This window comes from Engystomops pustulosus, chromosome 2 (assembly GCF_040894005.1).
Source record: "Engystomops pustulosus chromosome 2, aEngPut4.maternal, whole genome shotgun sequence".
NCBI classification, from domain to species: Eukaryota; Metazoa; Chordata; class Amphibia; order Anura; family Leptodactylidae; genus Engystomops; species Engystomops pustulosus.
This window is the reverse complement of record NC_092412.1, coordinates 225,148,616-225,166,789: the sequence shown is the minus strand read 5'-3', so window position 1 is coordinate 225,166,789 and position 18,174 is coordinate 225,148,616. Positions and strand designations below refer to the sequence as shown.

Below are 18,174 nucleotides of genomic sequence, written 5' to 3'. Positions count from 1 at the left end.
GGATCAAATACTAATCTAACCTACACTATCCATATTATAACTGCCATTATTTATCCTAGTATGAGGGGGGAGGGGAAATCTATATTTTTACTTTTCTAATTTTTTCTATATACCATATATACTCGAGTATAAGCCTAGTTTTTTAGCACAAAAAAAATGTGCTAAAAACCCAAACTCGGCTTATACTCGAGTAAAAAAAATATAGGTTTTGCCAGGTAAAAATAGGGGCCTCGGCTTATACTTGGGACGTCTTATACTCGAGTATATACGGTAAATTATATTTTTTTAGGATTGTAAATCTATCATACTATACCTATTTATGGCTCTGTATGATCCTGAGGAAGGCAAAAACCTCCTTGATGAGCAAACTAATGCTCCTCAAGGAGGAAAAATTCCTTCCTGACCCCAAATATGGCGATCGGAACAATTCCCAGGACCAAAGCCAATATCTACACCTGTCCTATATATGTATGTGTGTGTCTATACCTACATCTATCTAAGTGTCTATCAGTGTATCTATGTGTGTGTAGTGTGTGTAACTTACCAGGCCTGTGCTGAGCAGGACACACAGGCCTCTCCAGGAGCCGGACGTTTCTTCAGGAGGGAAGTGATGTCAGACGCTGCCGGATATCAGAGGATCGAAGCCAAGCACCGAGGAAACATCATGATGGAAATGTACAGCAACCTGATGTCATAGAGAGGATGTTGTAGGCGAGCCGAGGTCTTACACAGCAGCAGAGGTGGGTACAGGAGGCATTAAGGTCTGGGCAGTGGCACGGGCGGATCCTACAAGACACAAGAGGGAAATGTTACTTCTACCACTTGTACATATATAGACAAGAGAACTAATGTAACATGAAAATATTTATTCTTATGAGATTTGTGCCTTATATATAAATGTGGAAATTTCTGTAAAAAGCTCAAAACTGTATTAGCCAATAATATGTATTGTTAGTCCTGCCCATGAGGGAGCCAAAGTAGAGGGGATAATACTGATCTACTAGATTCTCCAAAAACGCATGGAAGGTAATTTAGAGGAATTTTTTAAAATAAACTTCTGGGAAAATTTGTTTTAATGTGTATTTGTTGTATATTACTTGTAGTTCATATCTATATACATATTGTAATAGGTGCTTAGATATGTATATATGGAGAACTCACCAGTCATAGATCTTACAATCTGGATCTCTCCATCATCCTAAGAATAAGCAGAGACATAGTAATTGTTAGGAGCAATAATAATGAAGAACAGGAGGGAGAGGACTATGGAAGAGACTACATCAGGTTAGTAATGACTATTACATGTAAACTTTGTACAGGAGAAGGATCTTACCGGGCCCAGCTAGGTGACATGTAGGAGAATTCGGCCACGGGGTTAGTAGGTGTTTCATCTCCCGGCCACTGCAGGTGTTTGTTCTTCAGAACGGCCCTGAATGGTGTAAATGGGGGCTGTGCTCTCCCGGCCTCAAGATCCTCCCAGCCAATGCTGTCAAAGAAGGGATGGTGTCTGATGTTACCGGACACACCCAGCCGCATCTCAGGATTTTTTCGCAGCAGGTTTTTAATCAGATGTTTTAAATCGGAGGCCAGCCAGGGTGGTATTTCTGGCATTTCGGTGATGATGGACTCGACCGCCTCACTCCTGATGGGCCCATAGTAAAATGGGGAGTATCCGGATGACATTATGGACACAACAATCCCCAGGCTCCACCAGTCAACTGCTGCGTCATATTCCTCATCCAGCAGCACCTCTGGGGCCATAAAACAGGTTGTGCCCACCACTCCACGGGTCTTATTGGAGGAGGTGACACCATCGCGGGCAAGGCCCAGGTCGATGATGCGGATGTGCCCACTTCTATCCAGCATGATGTTTCCTGGCTTTAGATCTCTGTGGACGATGTTGTGTCCATGGAGGAATTGGAGGCCACATACTATCTCTGCTGTGTAGAATCTCACATTATCGATGTTCAAGCTGCCGCACATTCTGATTAACGCCTGCAGGCTGCCGCCGGACAGATACTCCGTGATGAAATACGCCCCGTGCTGAGACTGATGTGCGGCATACAGGTGGCATAGGAATGGGCACTCTCGGGCTTTTTGGAGTATCCGTCGCTCTCTCATCAACATTGCTGTATTGTCCGGTGTTTTGAGGACAACTTTCACGGCCATGAAGGTGTTTCGGCCGGGGAATGACGCCAGGACCACCTAAAGAGAATGGGAAGGGGAGATACTTATACATTTATTACATAGATAAGTGATCTGCTGGGGGTCAGACATTTCTTCTGGCTATGACAGTGCGGTACACCGCTCACATAAAGCACCAACCAGCTCGCCTTTCCAGTGCACAATCTTTAAAATGGTGGTAGTCAGGCTATGGTCATACAGGTGTCAGAGTCTCTGTACTATTATAATAATAATTCCTTTTTTTATACAGCGCACAAAGAAAGCGCAGCACCGCACAGAGGTTGCCAAATCGGTCCATTTCTAATCAACCTACCCGTATGTTTTGGATTGCGGGAGGAAAACGGAGGACCCGTTTATGCTATCATTTTCTTAATAAATCTGTTGCCAGCAATTTAAAACAATGGGGGATATTTATCATACGCTGGCGCTCGTGCGCCAGCATATGATAGCCCCGCCGCTACAAATTCGCATCCCGATACATCAACTGGCTTCTGCCTCTCGATGTATCGGGCTGCCAGATGAACAGCGTTTATTCTACGCCAGGCAGGGTCTGGCGTAGAAAAAGACGCTACCGGCGACTTTTCACGTTTGAAAAGTCGCCGGCAGCAGCGAGTGCGCAGGCGCGGGGACAGTAACGCCCCGCGCCGGCCCACTCCCGTCCGGCCGCGCCCCCCGCTCGGCCGGCTGCGCCCCCCCTCCACGCCCCTTCCTGCCCCACTGGCGTGAAGGTGGCGGATTGGGGAAAATAATCGCAAAAGCTAGCAATAAGCTAGCATTTGCGATTATTTCAGGGCCTCTGCGCCACTGGCGGTGCGCAGAGGTCCTGATAAATATCCCCCAATCTCTTCCTTGAAGAATACTTTTCCATGTCATATCTTTACAAAGCAAGAAAGTTTAAATTTAAAACCTCACACTTAAACCATCTCACCCTCATGCTTCATAAAAATGGAGCGTAATCAGATTATGATATTTTTCAATGTATTTACAGAAGACAAATGGCATAAAACAATGAATATTGTCTCTTATACATCTCTTAATGATGAAACTTTCTGCATACAATCACCACTAGGGGGAGCTCAGTGGATAGAAAAATACAGCTTTTATTCTGCTCAATGGAAACTAAAAATGTATATTAAATAGAGCTCCCCCTAGTGATGACTCCAAATGCAGCAATCGTTGTCAGGAGAAGATCCGTGTTGGACCCTTTCCCCTTACAGGCGCCTTTGCTGCTCTACTGTCTATGGATATTGGATTTAATCCAATGGGTAGCAATTAGACCCAAGAGCGGACCGGAAGGAAGCAAATACAACGCTGAACACATCACTATAAGCATAATATGACCTTTGTGGAACAAATAAATAACAACAATAACAATGTATCTTTCCCAATATCAGTGTGACCCCACATATCATACATATGGCTACAAATATTACTGGAGATTCTCAGCTCTAGACATTCACTGGATAAAAATGTCTCTTAACAGAAACTAACGGCAAAGGCAAAATGTAACCAATAAGAAATGATGCCACTTACTTTCCCAAAGCCGCCCCTACCCAGCACCTGATGGATGGTGAGGCGGTAGACATAGAAGTCGGGGTAGGGGCTTGATGTTACAGGGTCCTGGCTGCTGCCCGGTCTTGGCCCGTCATCCTCTAATAATCCGGCAATCTCTCCTCTCCTCTTTATCTTCAATCCGCTCTCACTGTCCTCTTCTCTCTTCCTCTTCACCTTTTCTCTCTTCCTCTTCTTCTCTTCTCTCTTCCTCATCTCTTCTTCTCTCTTCCTCTTCTTCTCGCTTTCTCTGTGTCCTGTAGACGCCATCTTTGGGAATCCAGTAGAATCCAATCCAGTCGCTGCCTTCGACAGTTGAAGGTAACTGACAGTTGGCCGTGTGCAGGTCACAGGTCAGAGGTCACGGAATGCTCAGGTGGCACCTGCCTGCCAGTAGGATCATGTACCTGCTCTGCCATCTATACTGTGGGCATCAGACATGGCAGTACAGTTTCCAGAGGAATTAGTATATTTGTATGTATTATTGTATTGTATAATTCTTACCTCTCTTTTTTCCCGACTTTTTATCATGTTAGTCTGCAGTAGGAGGTGCAATGACATCACTATATCGCACCTTCTGCTCTAGGCCACTGTAGTGATGTCATCGCCTCCTTTAGGACTCCCAGCCACATATCTGCAGTGATGCACAGAGCCGACAGCAGATAGACATGAAACAGGGGAAAGCTTCCCAGACAGTGAGAATAGTGTGCGCTGACCCAGAGACATTTACTCACATTCACTAAAAAGAAAATCATGAATCTGTCACTTCCCTGCACCTCCAATTTTTTTGTGGTGCACCTTTAACATAGGGCGTGCAACAGACTTTGCAAGTTATATCAGGCGCACGGTCCGACTGAGCGCCGAAACGCCCCCTGATTTGTGTCCCATGGTGGCTTATGCAGCTGCGACACAAAATGGTTGCATGCAACACATTTTTGGTGCAGACACTTCTTAAATACCTGTGCAAGTAGTTCACACCTAAAAGAACGTACAAAGTCTGTCAGAAAAGTGGAGCAAAGCCCTTAGTAAATCTGCCCCATTGGGTTTAATTAGACTCATACATTCATTAGTCCTTCATATAAAGCGTTCTCTGGAATTAGGTTTAGGCATCATTCACACGTTGCATGCCGCTGTAGGCACGGAATGGTGCCCCCCCCCCTCCCCAGACGGCCGTCTGAATGAACCCTTAGTGAGTAATTTCTTATTTGATCAATTGCTTTGGAACTTTTCAAGCAGGAATATTAGAGCTGAACATTAGGTTTCCCACTTGCAGTGGCGTAGGATGACCTACTAGGATGGCAATCACTCTTATTGACTTAGGTGCTATAATTATTACAAGTAGCTACCATTCATGTCATTGCCATTAAGCTTTCTAATCCACTTGTCTGCACATAGAGATCACCCCCTTGCAGTAATGCATTTTACAGTCTGTAATGTGTTCTTCACTGTGTTCTTTCAATGTGTTCTTCACTTAAATGATCCTGTGTTCACTGTTTTCATTGTATTCTTCACTGTTCTTCACTGTCTTTTCTTAATTAAATGTTTGATCTCGAGCAGGGGAAATACTCTTCCGAGCAACGAGCCGTTCCGAGTATGCCAATACTCGAACGAGCATCAAGCTCGGACGAGTATACTTGCTCATCTCTAATTATATTAGATTTTGTTCCTTTCCCACATTAAGAATGGCTGGGCCATCATATAAGCTTTTTTTTCTCTTGTGTCGCCCCATTCTTCCTCATAGACTTTAAGATCTTGTGTCACCCTCTTATCCTCATAGACTGTAAGCTCTTGTGTCACCCCCTCATCCTCACAGACTGTAAGCTCTTGTGTCACCCCCTCATCCTCATAGACTGTAAGCTCTTGTGTCACCCCCTCATCCTCATAGACTGTAAGCTCTTGTGTCACCCCCTCATCCTCATAGACCGTAAGCTCTTGTGTCACCCCCTCATCCTCATAGACTGTAAGCTCTTGTGTCACCTCCTCATCCTCATAGACTGTAAGCTCTTGTGTCACCCCCTCATCCTCATAGACTGTAAGCTCTTGTGTCACCTCCTCATCCTCATAGACTGTACCTCTTGTGTCACCCCCTCATCCTCATAGACTGAAAGCTCTTGTGTCACCCCCTCATCCACATAGACTGTAAGCTCTTGTGTCACCCTCTCATCCTCATAGAGTGTAAGCTCTTGTGTCACCCCCTCATCCACATAGACTGTAAGCTCTTGTGTCACCCCCTCATCCTCATAGACTGTAATCTCTTGTGTCACCCCCTCATCCTTATAGACTGTAAGCTCTTGTGTCACCCCCTCATCCTCATAGACTGTAAGCTCTTGTGTCACCTCTCATCCTCATAGACTGTAAGCTCTTGTGTCACCCCCTCATCCTCATAGACTGTAAGCTCTTGTGTCACCTCTCATCCTCATAGAGTGTAAGCTCTTGTGTCACCCCCTCATCCTCATAGACTGAAAGCTCTTATGTCACCCCCTTCATCCTCATAGACTGTAAGCTCTTGTGTCACCCCCTCATCCTCATAGACTGTAAGTTCTTGTGTCACCTCCTCATCCTCATAGACTGTAAGCTCTTGTGTCACCCCCTCATCCTCATAGACTGAAAGCTCTTGTGTCACCCCCTCATCCTCATAGACTGAAAGCTCTTGTGAGCAGGGCCCTCACTCCTATAAGTACACAAATATCAACTAAGTTACCATCCTTTTTTATGTTTCTTAACCCCTTCCCGACATTTGACGTAATAGTACTGCATCGCGGGAGGTGCGTTCCTGCAAAATGCAGTACTATTACGTCATGCTTCTGGCCCCGGCTCCTGAACGGAGCCAGACACCTGCTTCTAACACCCGCGATCGGAGATTTCTCCGTTCGCGGGTGTTAACCCCTAACACGCTGCGGTCGCGCTGACCGTGGTGTGTTAGGGGCATTTAAAGTGAATCTGACCCCCCCGCGGCGCTTACCGGAGGGGTCCGCTTTTCCGATCGCAGTGCCCGCAGTGCCCGGGGCTGCGCGATCCTCCTCCGGCTGCCGGGTCCCTGCCTTCTGACAGGACCCGGCTATAACACACTGAGCATGCGCATCATGCTCAGTGTGTTACATTACACAGTGTAATACATCTGCAAAACATACCACCAAAATTTTTCAACTAACATAAAGTACAATGTGTCACGAGAAAACAATTTTAAAATCACTTGGATATGTTAAAGCGTTCCGAAGTTATAACCACTTATAGTAACACAGGGCAGATTTGAAAAAATGGGCCGTGTCAGGAAGGTGAAAAGTGTCTTCAGCGTTAAGGGGTTAATCATACATTGCTATACAAAACACGTACAGGCAGTCCCAGGGTTACATACAAGATAGGGTCTGTAGGTTTGTTCTTAAGTTGAATTTGTATGTAAGTCGGAACTGCATATTTTATCATTGTAATCCCAGCCAGAACTTTTTTGGTCTCTGTGACAATTGGATTTAAAAATGTTGGGTTGTCATAAGAACCAGGATGAACAATAAAGCTTCATTACAGACACCTGTGATAACTGTTACAGCTGTTTATTGTAGCCTAGGACTAAAGTACAATAAATTGCCAACATCCAGAGGTCCGTTTGTAACTAGGGGTCGTATGTAAGTCGAGTGTTCTTAAGTAGGGGACCGCCTGTAGTTACATTCTTAGGTAACAAGAAGGGAAAATAGCTGATACAGCTGAGCAGTCAAAGCCCAACATGTCCAGCAGAGGTCCCACTATACTTACTATTGCAATACAGTCATACTAATGTTTGTAAAAAAAACTTACTATGTTCCTATTGGAATTATTCTGTAATTAGTGTGTTCTGATAAAAAAGCAGAAAATATTTGTAAAATATCAACAACCCCACAGCTGACTGTCAGCAGTTATGAAGGGAGCAATGAATGTAGCTATAATTCTGATGCTGAATTTGAATTTTTAATCAATTCTAAAATAGGGTAAATAAATAATATTCTCTATGAAGAAATATAAGGGTATTGCAAATATTGATAGAACCATACAGTGATGGAAAGTTGTACCATGATAGAAATGTATCTGCTATCTGCAGGATAGAGGATAAAATACTGAAAGATTAATCAATGGTACACACAGCAATTAGGAGAATAGGGGACAGAAAGACCGAATTCCCCTATATTATAATAATTCTTTATTTTATATAGCACACACAGTTTACACAGAGCATGACAAATCACTCCCTGTCCCCAATGGGGCTCACAATCTAAACAACCTAACAGTATGTTTTGGAGTGTGGGTGGAAACCGGAGGACCTGGAGGAAACCCACGCAAACACAGAGAGAACAGACAAACTCTTTGCAGATCTTGACCTGGGTGGGATTTGAACCCAGGACTCCAGTGCTGCAAGGCAGACATGCTACCCACTGAGACACCGTGCCACCCTTATATTTAGTAGGACACTTGTCCTGTAAGACAGTATGAAATTATTATAGAAGTGAAGGTTGCACAGGAAGAGCTTATTGCAGAAGATTATAGGAACCAGAACTTCTATGCACATACTATTGCTTTCATCCAATTTATTGATTTGAGGGGGTTTCCACCCCTTTCCTGGCTCGTTAGTATAATTTTAAAAGTTGATTGTAGAATAAAGGAGGCCATTTATAACAAATATAAGAAGATCACCACAGTCACAGTGCCTGGATCTATAAGTAAGTGTCCCTGGTTTTTGATGTTAGATTTCCTTTAATAAAATAAACATTCTACATATTTATCTTTCCATTTCACAGTGAATTGAGTTTTTTCTGAAAGAAAAAAAATAAAACATTTACTTATCAATGATGATTCTATTAATTATGGCATCACATGTCTGGGTTAGCTCCATCCACTATGGCAGATGGACTAACTGGCAGATAGTAAAGGAGAAGACATCAATTCCTAAGCAGAGCCCCTGTTACATCTGACCATGTTATTATTCTCTAATGTCTTATTTTGCCTGTATGTGTCCCCTATGATCTGTAAAGTGCTGCAGAATATGTTGGTGGAGCTTCAAAAACTGAAGAACCAGTTTATTTTGGCATGGAAAGCCTTTGGGTTTGAATTCTGCTCCACCCCCCCCCCTACCTTATAGATTATAAGCTCTTGTGAACAGGGTCGCCATTCCTATTATTTCATTTGACCATTTTATTACTCTGTGATGTAATATTTTGTTTTGTATATGTCCCCCATGATGGGTAAAGCGCTGTGGAATATGATGGCACTATATAAATAAAGATTTTTTCTAAATGTTTATTATGAAATCACAATATGATAAAAAAAAATTTGTATGTGATGGAAGCAAAATAATTACATTCTGCTTTCTTTTGTATCCACCTCTTAAGTGTTGGGTTTTCAGTGTTGGACATAGCGTAAATGCTGGGGGGAAAAAGAACACAGGGACCAAAAAAACAAAACAAAAAAACCATGAACAAAAATGCACTGTTTGTAGAGAAAGTCATTTACTATTATAGACGTCTAGCACTATCTGGGAAAAAGAGTAACCGAAAATGCTGCCACTTAAACCTGACCTAAGTTCTGTTTGTGAGTCCAGCCTAATTGTAAGGTCACAGCAAGGAACGGTTCCCAGAGTCTAATAATCAAGACATTTGTTTTTCTTGGTATTTTACCAAGTTACGGATACAGTGGATTTCACAGTCTTAGTCTGAGACTAGAATTCTGGATGTAGAAACACAAATGTAAAATTCTAATTTATGGGGGCACTATCAGGAGAATTATGAAAACAAAAACTTGTCTTGGTTGCCCACAGCAGCCAGAACCTAAGCGGACCTTTATTTCTTATAGCACTCTGCAGCAAGGAAAGCGGTTCTGCTATCAGTTGAGTCTGAATAAGGCTAAAATGTTTTAACGCATTTTTTATCAGACATTCCCCCAAACAATCACTTAAAGGGAGTGTCTGACTACGATAAAAACTCTAGAGGGGGGCTGGGGCAGTGGTGGCGAACCTATGGCACGGGTGCCAGAGGTGGCACTCAGAGCCCTTTCTGTGGGCACTCAGGCCATCACCAGAGAGGACTCCAGGTATCTTCCTGCAGTCCCAGACAGCCCAGGACTTGCTGTGCACAGAGATATTTTAATGTGACAGCTCAACCTGGGACTACTGGAGGAGTGGAGGGGGATCTGGATTATCATTGTAGCGCCTGCTCCAGTCCTGACAATTATTCCTGTTTATGAGACCCTGGAGGGAAGGTACAATGATCATCCAAATTTCTTCTATTTTCTGTTTTATTGGTAACCTCAGGGGCTGATATGAATAAAAGCTGAGACAGAGCAGGGAGTATAAATCACAAATTAAATTTCTGTGCTGGCACTTTGCGATAAATAAGTGGGTCTTGGGTAGTTTGGGCACTCGGTCTCTAAAAGGTTCGCCATCACTGGGCTAGGGGCTGTTGAAAAAAAATAAATCGGTACTTACCTCCTCTGGCACTCCCGGCCCCCCACACTGCTGTCTGTTGGTGCTGTGCCCCTGTTTGTCTACGCTCCTACTAATTTTTGGCCACCTGGCATGCCCACCCGTCTCGCTGTATCACTGTCACACTCAGATTGCTGGAGGGTGGCATCTAGCCCCTCTGGTAGCTTGAAGCCTTTGCAGCACTCAGGTGAGTGTGGCTTCTGTGTCCATTCATTACATGGGTGCTGTACATTTAAATGGAGCTGAGCTGCAATACAAAGCATGACCACTATACTTGGTGGGGCAGAGACCCTGACAAAACTATCAGAATAGGTTCACGCAGCATGAGGAAATCCCACACATGGAATTGAAATTCCCTCTCACATTAATGTTGGTTCCGTTATTTGTTTGCAACGGACTGCTGTACAGCTAATTTTTACATGTAACCAGTGCTAGATGTCTAAAAGGATCACTGGGACGAGAAATCCAAACAAAAAAAATCTGCAAATGTTTTAGCACATATCAGCTGGCGGTTGTGGGGACTCAATATGGAGGCACAGTGACAACTATTTGGCGCACTAGTATCATTATGGGGGCACTATTTGGGGCACTTGTATCAGGATTATGGGCACAATGACAACTATTGTGGATACTAGTATCAGTATAGGAGCACAGTGACAACTATTGGGGGCACTAGTATCAGTATGGGAGCATAGTGACAATTATTGGGGGAACTAGTATCAGTATCAGGGCACAGTGACAACTATTGGAAACTGGCATCAGTATGAGAGCACAGTGACAACTATTGGGGGCACAGTGACAACTATTGGGGGCACTAGTATCAGTATGGGAGCATAGTGACAACTATTGGGGGCACTGGTATCAGTATGGGACCACAGAGACAACTACTTGGGGCACCAGTATCAGTATCGGGGCACAGTAAAAACTTTTGGGGGCACTGGCATCAGTATGAAAGAACAGTGACAACTATTGGGGTGCACTAGTATCAGTATGGGGGCACAATGACAACTACTGGGGCCACTCATTTTAGTATGGGGGGGCGTTTACAACTATCGAAGGCAAAAGTATCAGGGCACAGTGACAACTACTGGGGGCACTGGTATCAGTATGGGAGCACAGTGACAACTACTTAGGGCACTGGTATCAGTATGGGGGCACAGTGACAACTACTTGGGGCACTGGTATCAGTATGGGGGCACAGTGACAACTACTTAGGGCACTGGTATCAGTATGGGGGCACAGTGACAACTACTTGGGGCACTAGTATCAGTATGGGGGCACAGAGACAACTACTTGGGTCACTGGTATCACTATGGGGGCACAGAGACAACTACTTGGGGCCCTGGTATCAGTATGGGGGCACAGTGACAACTATTGGGGGCACTGGTATCAGTATGGGGTCACAGTGACAAATATTGGGGACACTGGTATCAGTATGGGGGCACAGTGACAACTATTGGGGGCACAGTGTGAAGTATTGGGAGAACTGGCATCAGTATGGGGGCACAGTGACAAATATTGGGGGCACTGGCATCAGTATGGGGGCACCGTGACAAATATTGGGGGCACTGGTATCAGTATGGGGGCACAGTGACAAATATTGGGGGCACTGGCATCAGTATGGGGGCACAGAGACAACTACTTGGGGAACTGGTATTAGTATGGGTGCACAGAGACAACTACTTGGGGCACTGGTATCAGTATGGGGGCACAGTGACAACTGTTGGGGGCACTAGCATCAGGGCACAGTGACAACTATTGGGCACTGTCATCAGTATGGGGGCACAGAGACAACTACTTGGGGCACTGGTATCAGTTTGGGGGCACAGTGACAACTATTGGGGGCAGTATGACAACTATTGGGGGCACTAGTATCAATATGGGGGCACAGTGACAACTAATAAGGGCACTGGTATCATTTTGGTGGCATCTGAAAACTGTGCATCGGTCTGTGTCTGCAATATTATTATCACTTACTACCAGACCGGTCCATATGGAGTTATATAGAGTTAAATACCGCTGTATACAGTGCCAGGCGGAGCTGTAGGACAGACACTGCTCGGCTAGAGGCTTCCTGCTGGCACAGCAAGTGTTAATCCGGTCTTTTCCTTGGTCATGTGACTTGGTGACAAGCACCGGGAGGCGGGGCTACGGTCCTCCATTATTTCTATCCAGCTCTAGGATAAGAGCCCATAGAGGGAGGATCGGGCTGCGCTGTGGATGCGGGACACTGTGCGGGCGCTCCCCCCGGTATGTATGACCCTGCTATAGGCGGGGCTGTGCACCGTGTATATATCTATCTATACAGTGCGATATTACTGGCCCACACATGATCATGCGTTACTGTCACACAGTGCGTTATCTAGCCTGCAGGGAGCTGATCCTCCACCCCGTCTACTGCCACATACAGACTGCACTGAGGACACCTCCAGCTCCCTGAGAACATCATGTAGTATCAGCTGCTGCAGTATCCCTGCACATCTATCTATCATTACACTATCTGCACATCTATCTATCTATCTATCTATCTATCCTAGATCATTCTGTTTATCTACAGTCATGGTACTACAATATGTATCTCTTATATTATTACAATATCTATCTGTTCTATATCTGTCATATTACTATAATATTTATCTATCTTGCATCTAGCTATCTACATTTTATCTATCATTAATACTATTACAATATCTATACATCTAATTACATGATGCTGCCATGCATGTACAGTGACCACATTATGTGACATTTACTATAAAGTGCATTGTTGTTCACCAGTTTTTGTGCTTATTGAGTGTCCTAGCTGTGAGGTTCCTCTCCTCATGCTTTTTGCTTATCGTGTGTATGCGACACAGGGGACAATCTATGGTAATTTTCTGATCGCCTACTAGATTGGACTTCTCTGATGGATATTGTGACGTCTTGTTATCCAAGTATCATTGTGATTCTCATATATGACATTCTACTGGTGTCTTGTTAGTCACAGCAGCAGGACCTTGAAAAATGGAATTATATGCCAGGATTGTAGCTGGACTTGGAGCACTGGTTTCTTCTTTGACCTCTGCAAGTTATTGCTGCTGTAGTATTCAATAAGAAAACTTATTTTGTTTTTTACTCTGAGCATTTCAGTGCGGAGAAGTAACAGCACAGCAGTGCCCCCTGGGATATGAATGCATTTTTCACAGTTCTGTTGCTACTAAAAACCTGAAGAAATAAATGTAATCCCTTTAAAAGAACTTAGATGAGATTACGTGACCCCTTTTTTTTCACTACTGGTGTCCAAATGCTGGCGCAATAATTGGCTTTTGTGCCCTACATTCACATATCTTGCGGCTTCCACCAGTTTACTGGATACAACCTAAATAAAACCTGTTCAACAAGTGACACTTGATACTGGACGTCTGACAGAGGAAGAGAAAGTTATAACTGCTTACAGGTATCTAGGAGAGCAGCACAGAGGGAGTAAGGAGACAGGATCTATATATCGCTTTATTAGGGAAAATAAGGTTTTATGTTTATTAAAATTACAATCAAAGTCAAGCATGGATAAACCAGGGACACTTACTCATAGACCCAAGCATGTGGTATTCTTCTTAAATATGTTATCCATGGCCTTCTTCCTTCTAAAAATCAACTTTTACAATTATGCTAATGAGACTAAAGGGGGGCGTTACCAGAGCTCCTCTGTGCTGCAGCTTCACAGGCTGTTATACTGTACAGGTGCGCATCTTCAACTCCCACTGTGTGCTGAAACTTCTGTTGCTTCCATAAGATTACATCATGCAGAAGTAAGTAAGGGACTGCTGAGCAGAAGCTGGGGTAAGGCGTGCTACTGCACAGTGTAACAGCCTGTGAAGCAACAGCACAGCGGGGCTCTCTGAATAGTCCTATAGCTTTTCAGGCGCATTAGTATAATTTTAGAAGGAAGGAGGCCATGAATACCAAATATAAGAAGATTACCACAGTCATGGGGGCCTAGATCTATGAGTAAGTGTCCCTGGTTTATCATGATGGATTTTGATGTAAGATTTAATTGATTGTAGGGGTATCATTGTTTTGATGCAAAACTGTGCTCCAAAAAAATGTATTAATGTAAAATACTTTGGTCAGTTTTTTTCTTTCAAACAGGTCGCGTATAATTCCGCTATACAGTTGTAACAAAAAATGTTAATTTCATCGTCCGGCATAAGTTTACGCTGCATATGTATCCGATAGGATTAGTAGCTGTTCCTCAATATTCCTGGTTAGTTTCTCAGTGGCTGATCTGTTAGAAGAAGAGAGAGAAAACCACCAAGACTTATAAAAAAAATATTCTCAATTGGATTGTGGTGATGACAAATGCTGATCTAATCCCAGAAGGATTGCACATGTCTGTGTCATGCGATGACTCGGGATCTGCTCCTTCCTCATAACTCCGGAGATGGTTTGCTGTCACTCCGCTTGTCGCTGCTTGTCTAGGTGTCTCCCGCTCCGTCCACTTGTCGGCTGGATGTCAGCAGTTCTACATCAAACGCTTCCTGGAGTGGAGCCTCGCATCTAGGAATTAGTGGAGGTGCCCAGATGTCATTGGAGCTGTTACATCTTTCCTAAAATGTGACATTGTTCATTGTGTTCTAGAGCCAGAAATGCAGACATGATCCCAGAAATAACTGTCTACCCCCCCCCCCCAACTAATAAAAAGGCCGTGACAAGGGAACGTACGCCCTGGTCAGGTGGGCCCTGCCATGAACCTTAGGGTCAGCGCCCACCCCTTAGAAAGCACTGTATTCCAGACAGTGCAACATACAGGAATGTTAACTTTGACCAGTCATAAACAATCACTGGACTGATGTTAGAGGAACCCCTGGCTACCTTTTCTTATAATAATAATAATAATTCTTTATATAGCGCACACAGATTACGCAGCGCTGCACAAAGCATGTCCCCCTGTCCCCATGGGGCTCACAATCTAAACAACCTACCAGTATGTTTTGGAGTGTGGGAGGAAACTGAAGAAACCCACACAAACACGGAGAGAACATACAAACTCTTTGCAGATGTTGACCTGGGTGGGATTCAAACCCAGGACCCCAGCATTGCAAGGCAGAAGTGCTACTCACTCAGCCACCATGCTACCTTTTCTTATAGGTCATGACAGGAGATGAGCAGACCCGTTTGGGTTCGGACCCCAGCGACACAAACATATAGCCGGATTGGTGGCCAAAAAGCCAATTCTGCAAATCGACACCCCTAGTTTCTAGCCATGGCTGTTATAAGCCCAGCTATTTGTTAGGGATGTCAATTTCCCCTATTGGCTGTTCGTCTGCCAGTCCTACAATATGTTCAGGTCGTGGGGCTGAAACCAGAACGCAAACATTCGGACCGCTCATTACTAGTCATGACCTATGACCTAAACCTATCAGCTACTGTAACTGGAAGAAGGAAACCTAACTAATTCAACTTCTGGCAGAAAAAAAATGTTCTATATTACAGTAATTGTCATTATCCCGTGTGGGCCTGAGTAGTAAATTTCTCTGAGTTTAATAATCTTGCATAATGTTGTTGATCAAATTCCACAAATGACAAGCACGTACGTCACTGCCGCTCCCATACCTAGATCTGCTGCAGGCATACGAGGAAAATGACTAGTTACATGACCAATGACAATTTAAGAATAGACTTCTAAAAAAAAAAAAAAAAATTTTAATTTGTTCTCTGGTTTTTAAAATATCCCCCAAAAAATAAAAAATACATACCATTTATACTCGAGTATGAGCCTAGTTTTTCAGCACAAAAAAATGTGCTGAAAACCCCACCTCAGCTTATACTCGAGAAAAAAAAAATATATATATCGAAACTGGCTACCCCCACTGTTGGCTATATATTGGGGGTTATGGGGTGGCAGGCTATATACTGGGGGGCAGGTGCTGGCTATATACTACAGTATGTAGCAGGGTCCGGCAGGCTATATACTGGGGAGGCTGTGACCAATGCATTTCCCACCCTCGGCTTATACTCGAGTCAGTAGGTTTTTCCAGGTTTTTGTGGTAAAATTAGGGGCCTTGGCTTATACTCAAGTAAATACAGTATTTCCAACTGTTGGAATGAAAGACTAGAAGTAGGACATCTACTATCAGTTTACTAATGGTAGACGGTCCCACTAAGCAGTTCAGACTTCTTTTATTACAATTCTTGACGCCGCAATTGCATCAATATAGAGGTAGAAAAATGAAGAAAATTAGTTTGGGGCTCTCCGTCTATGTCACTGGAGCACTTCATCTTTTTATTTATTCACTTCTGCAATTCTGACATGTATTGTGTCCACAGTCTATCACCAGACATGGTATAGAGCCTGTACTTGGGGACATTGTATTCATATGTGTGCTTTCTTTTTGGTACAATTAATAGTTTTTTTGGGCTCTGGATGAGCTGGTGACACATTTTCTAGGGTGTGGCAGAAGATTAGGCTGATGGATGGCTCCATTACCATATCCAAAGGGTCTTTGTTTTACCCGTCCATTGAGACCACAGGATACAAGTTGCTAGAACTGATAGATTACTTACAGTACTCTCTTGTATCTGGATTGTGGGGGTTTGGAAAGTCATTGGGGATATAACATTGGCGGTGTGGGAACTCCCAGAAATAGTAAAATGACTTTAGTACTTAGGGGATATTTATCTTTTTTTTTTTGAATCCCATATTTTTTTTTATATGTTTTGAAACCTTTTCCAGAACAATACATTTAGGGGATATTTTAATTGTTCTTTTAAGGTTACAGATAAATTATTGTATACAAGAGAAAAGTTCTGTAACTTTTGTATCTCCATTTTTTTTCCCCTCCAACATCTTTGAAGGTGAACATTCCATTTTAGAAATGGACTCTGGAAAATTGAGAAACCCTAATACAGCTGAGGTCACTACTGTGACCTCAGCTGTGTTCTGTTATAAGATTTCAAGGAAATCTACCATCAACATCCAGCATGATAAACCAGGGACACTTACTCGTATATCCTGGTGCCGTAACTTGGGTAATCTTCTTATTTGTTATCCATGCCCTCCTTCATTCTCGAATCAACTTTTAAAATTATGGTACACGCGTGTTACCAGATCTACCCAGCAGCTTTACTGGCTGTTACACTCACCCTCCCCTCTTCTTCATCAAAACTTCAACCTTCCCACTGCCTGATGTAATCTCATTGCAGCACAGCAAGTTTCAGCACCCTGTGGGAGGAGGGAAGTGTTCCTGTACAGTGTAGCAGCCGTTGAAGCTGCAGCACGAAGGGGCTCTGATAACATCCCCCAGTGCCCTTCAGACTCATTGGCATAATTTTAAAAGATGATTTATGAAGGAAGGAGGTCATGGATAACAAATATGGGATTATCACAGTCAGAATGCTGGATCTATGGGTACCGTATCTGCCGAGGTATCTAATTTAACCACAAAAAAACTGGGAAAACCTGATTGACTCTAGTATAAGCCTTGCCTAACGTCTAGCAGAGTGCTCCCATTAATAAAATGTCCAGCAGAAAGCCCCCTTAAAAAAAATTAAACTTGGTGGATAGAATATGGAATTTACCTTTTTTGGAAGATTTTTCTTTTTATTCACACAAACTTCATGTGGTTTGACCCTCTGTAACTATACACTTACATTAAATAATCTATAACTCTCCTTAATCAATGTGAATTACTATGTACAAAACTTCAGTCACCCAGTGATACAATAACCACACAATGGTTTGGTTTATATGTCGTGTCATTTGTTCATAAAGAGTTTTATTGTCACACTGTAAGCGCTTTACGCTGTCACTTTCTGTTGTCAAGGGTTATTGTGCTTTATCACTCACATATCATATACTGTATATATCACATATGTTATGTGTACAGACCTTTGCACTGCCATTGTGATTATGATCGTTCTGACTTTTGTGTCTCGTCTTTCCTCTAGATAAGAATTTATGTAAATGACAGGACTTGTGTTTCCTGTTTAGCTTTACTATTTTGCTTTTGATATTATAA

The 18,174-nt window shown here is 43.3% G+C and overlaps 2 protein-coding genes across 16 annotated transcripts in view; one reads left to right on the top strand and one right to left on the bottom strand.

Moving 5' to 3' along the window:
* Nucleotides 1-211: 211 nt before the first annotated feature.
* Nucleotides 212-4,162, bottom strand: LOC140119367 (protein kinase C theta type-like). The gene is made up of 4 exons (XM_072138312.1): nucleotides 3,718-4,162; nucleotides 1,334-2,205; nucleotides 1,162-1,198; nucleotides 212-786 (listed from the first exon to the last, which is right to left on the bottom strand). Exons 1-3 carry the CDS (start codon nucleotides 4,003-4,005, stop codon nucleotides 1,174-1,176), a joined length of 1,185 nt encoding a protein of 394 aa, XP_071994413.1. The 5' UTR covers nucleotides 4,006-4,162; the 3' UTR covers nucleotides 212-786; nucleotides 1,162-1,173.
* An 8,151-nt stretch (nucleotides 4,163-12,313) lies between these two features.
* The window catches only part of MYO18A (myosin XVIIIA), a 221,875-nt gene continuing 216,014 nt past the window's right edge, over nucleotides 12,314-18,174 (top strand). For all 15 annotated transcript variants that reach the window (XM_072138310.1, XM_072138309.1, XM_072138306.1 and 12 more), the window contains exon 1: nucleotides 12,314-12,427. The gene's annotated coding sequence lies outside the window, so the exon portion shown is untranslated. The remainder of the gene's footprint in view (nucleotides 12,428-18,174) is intronic.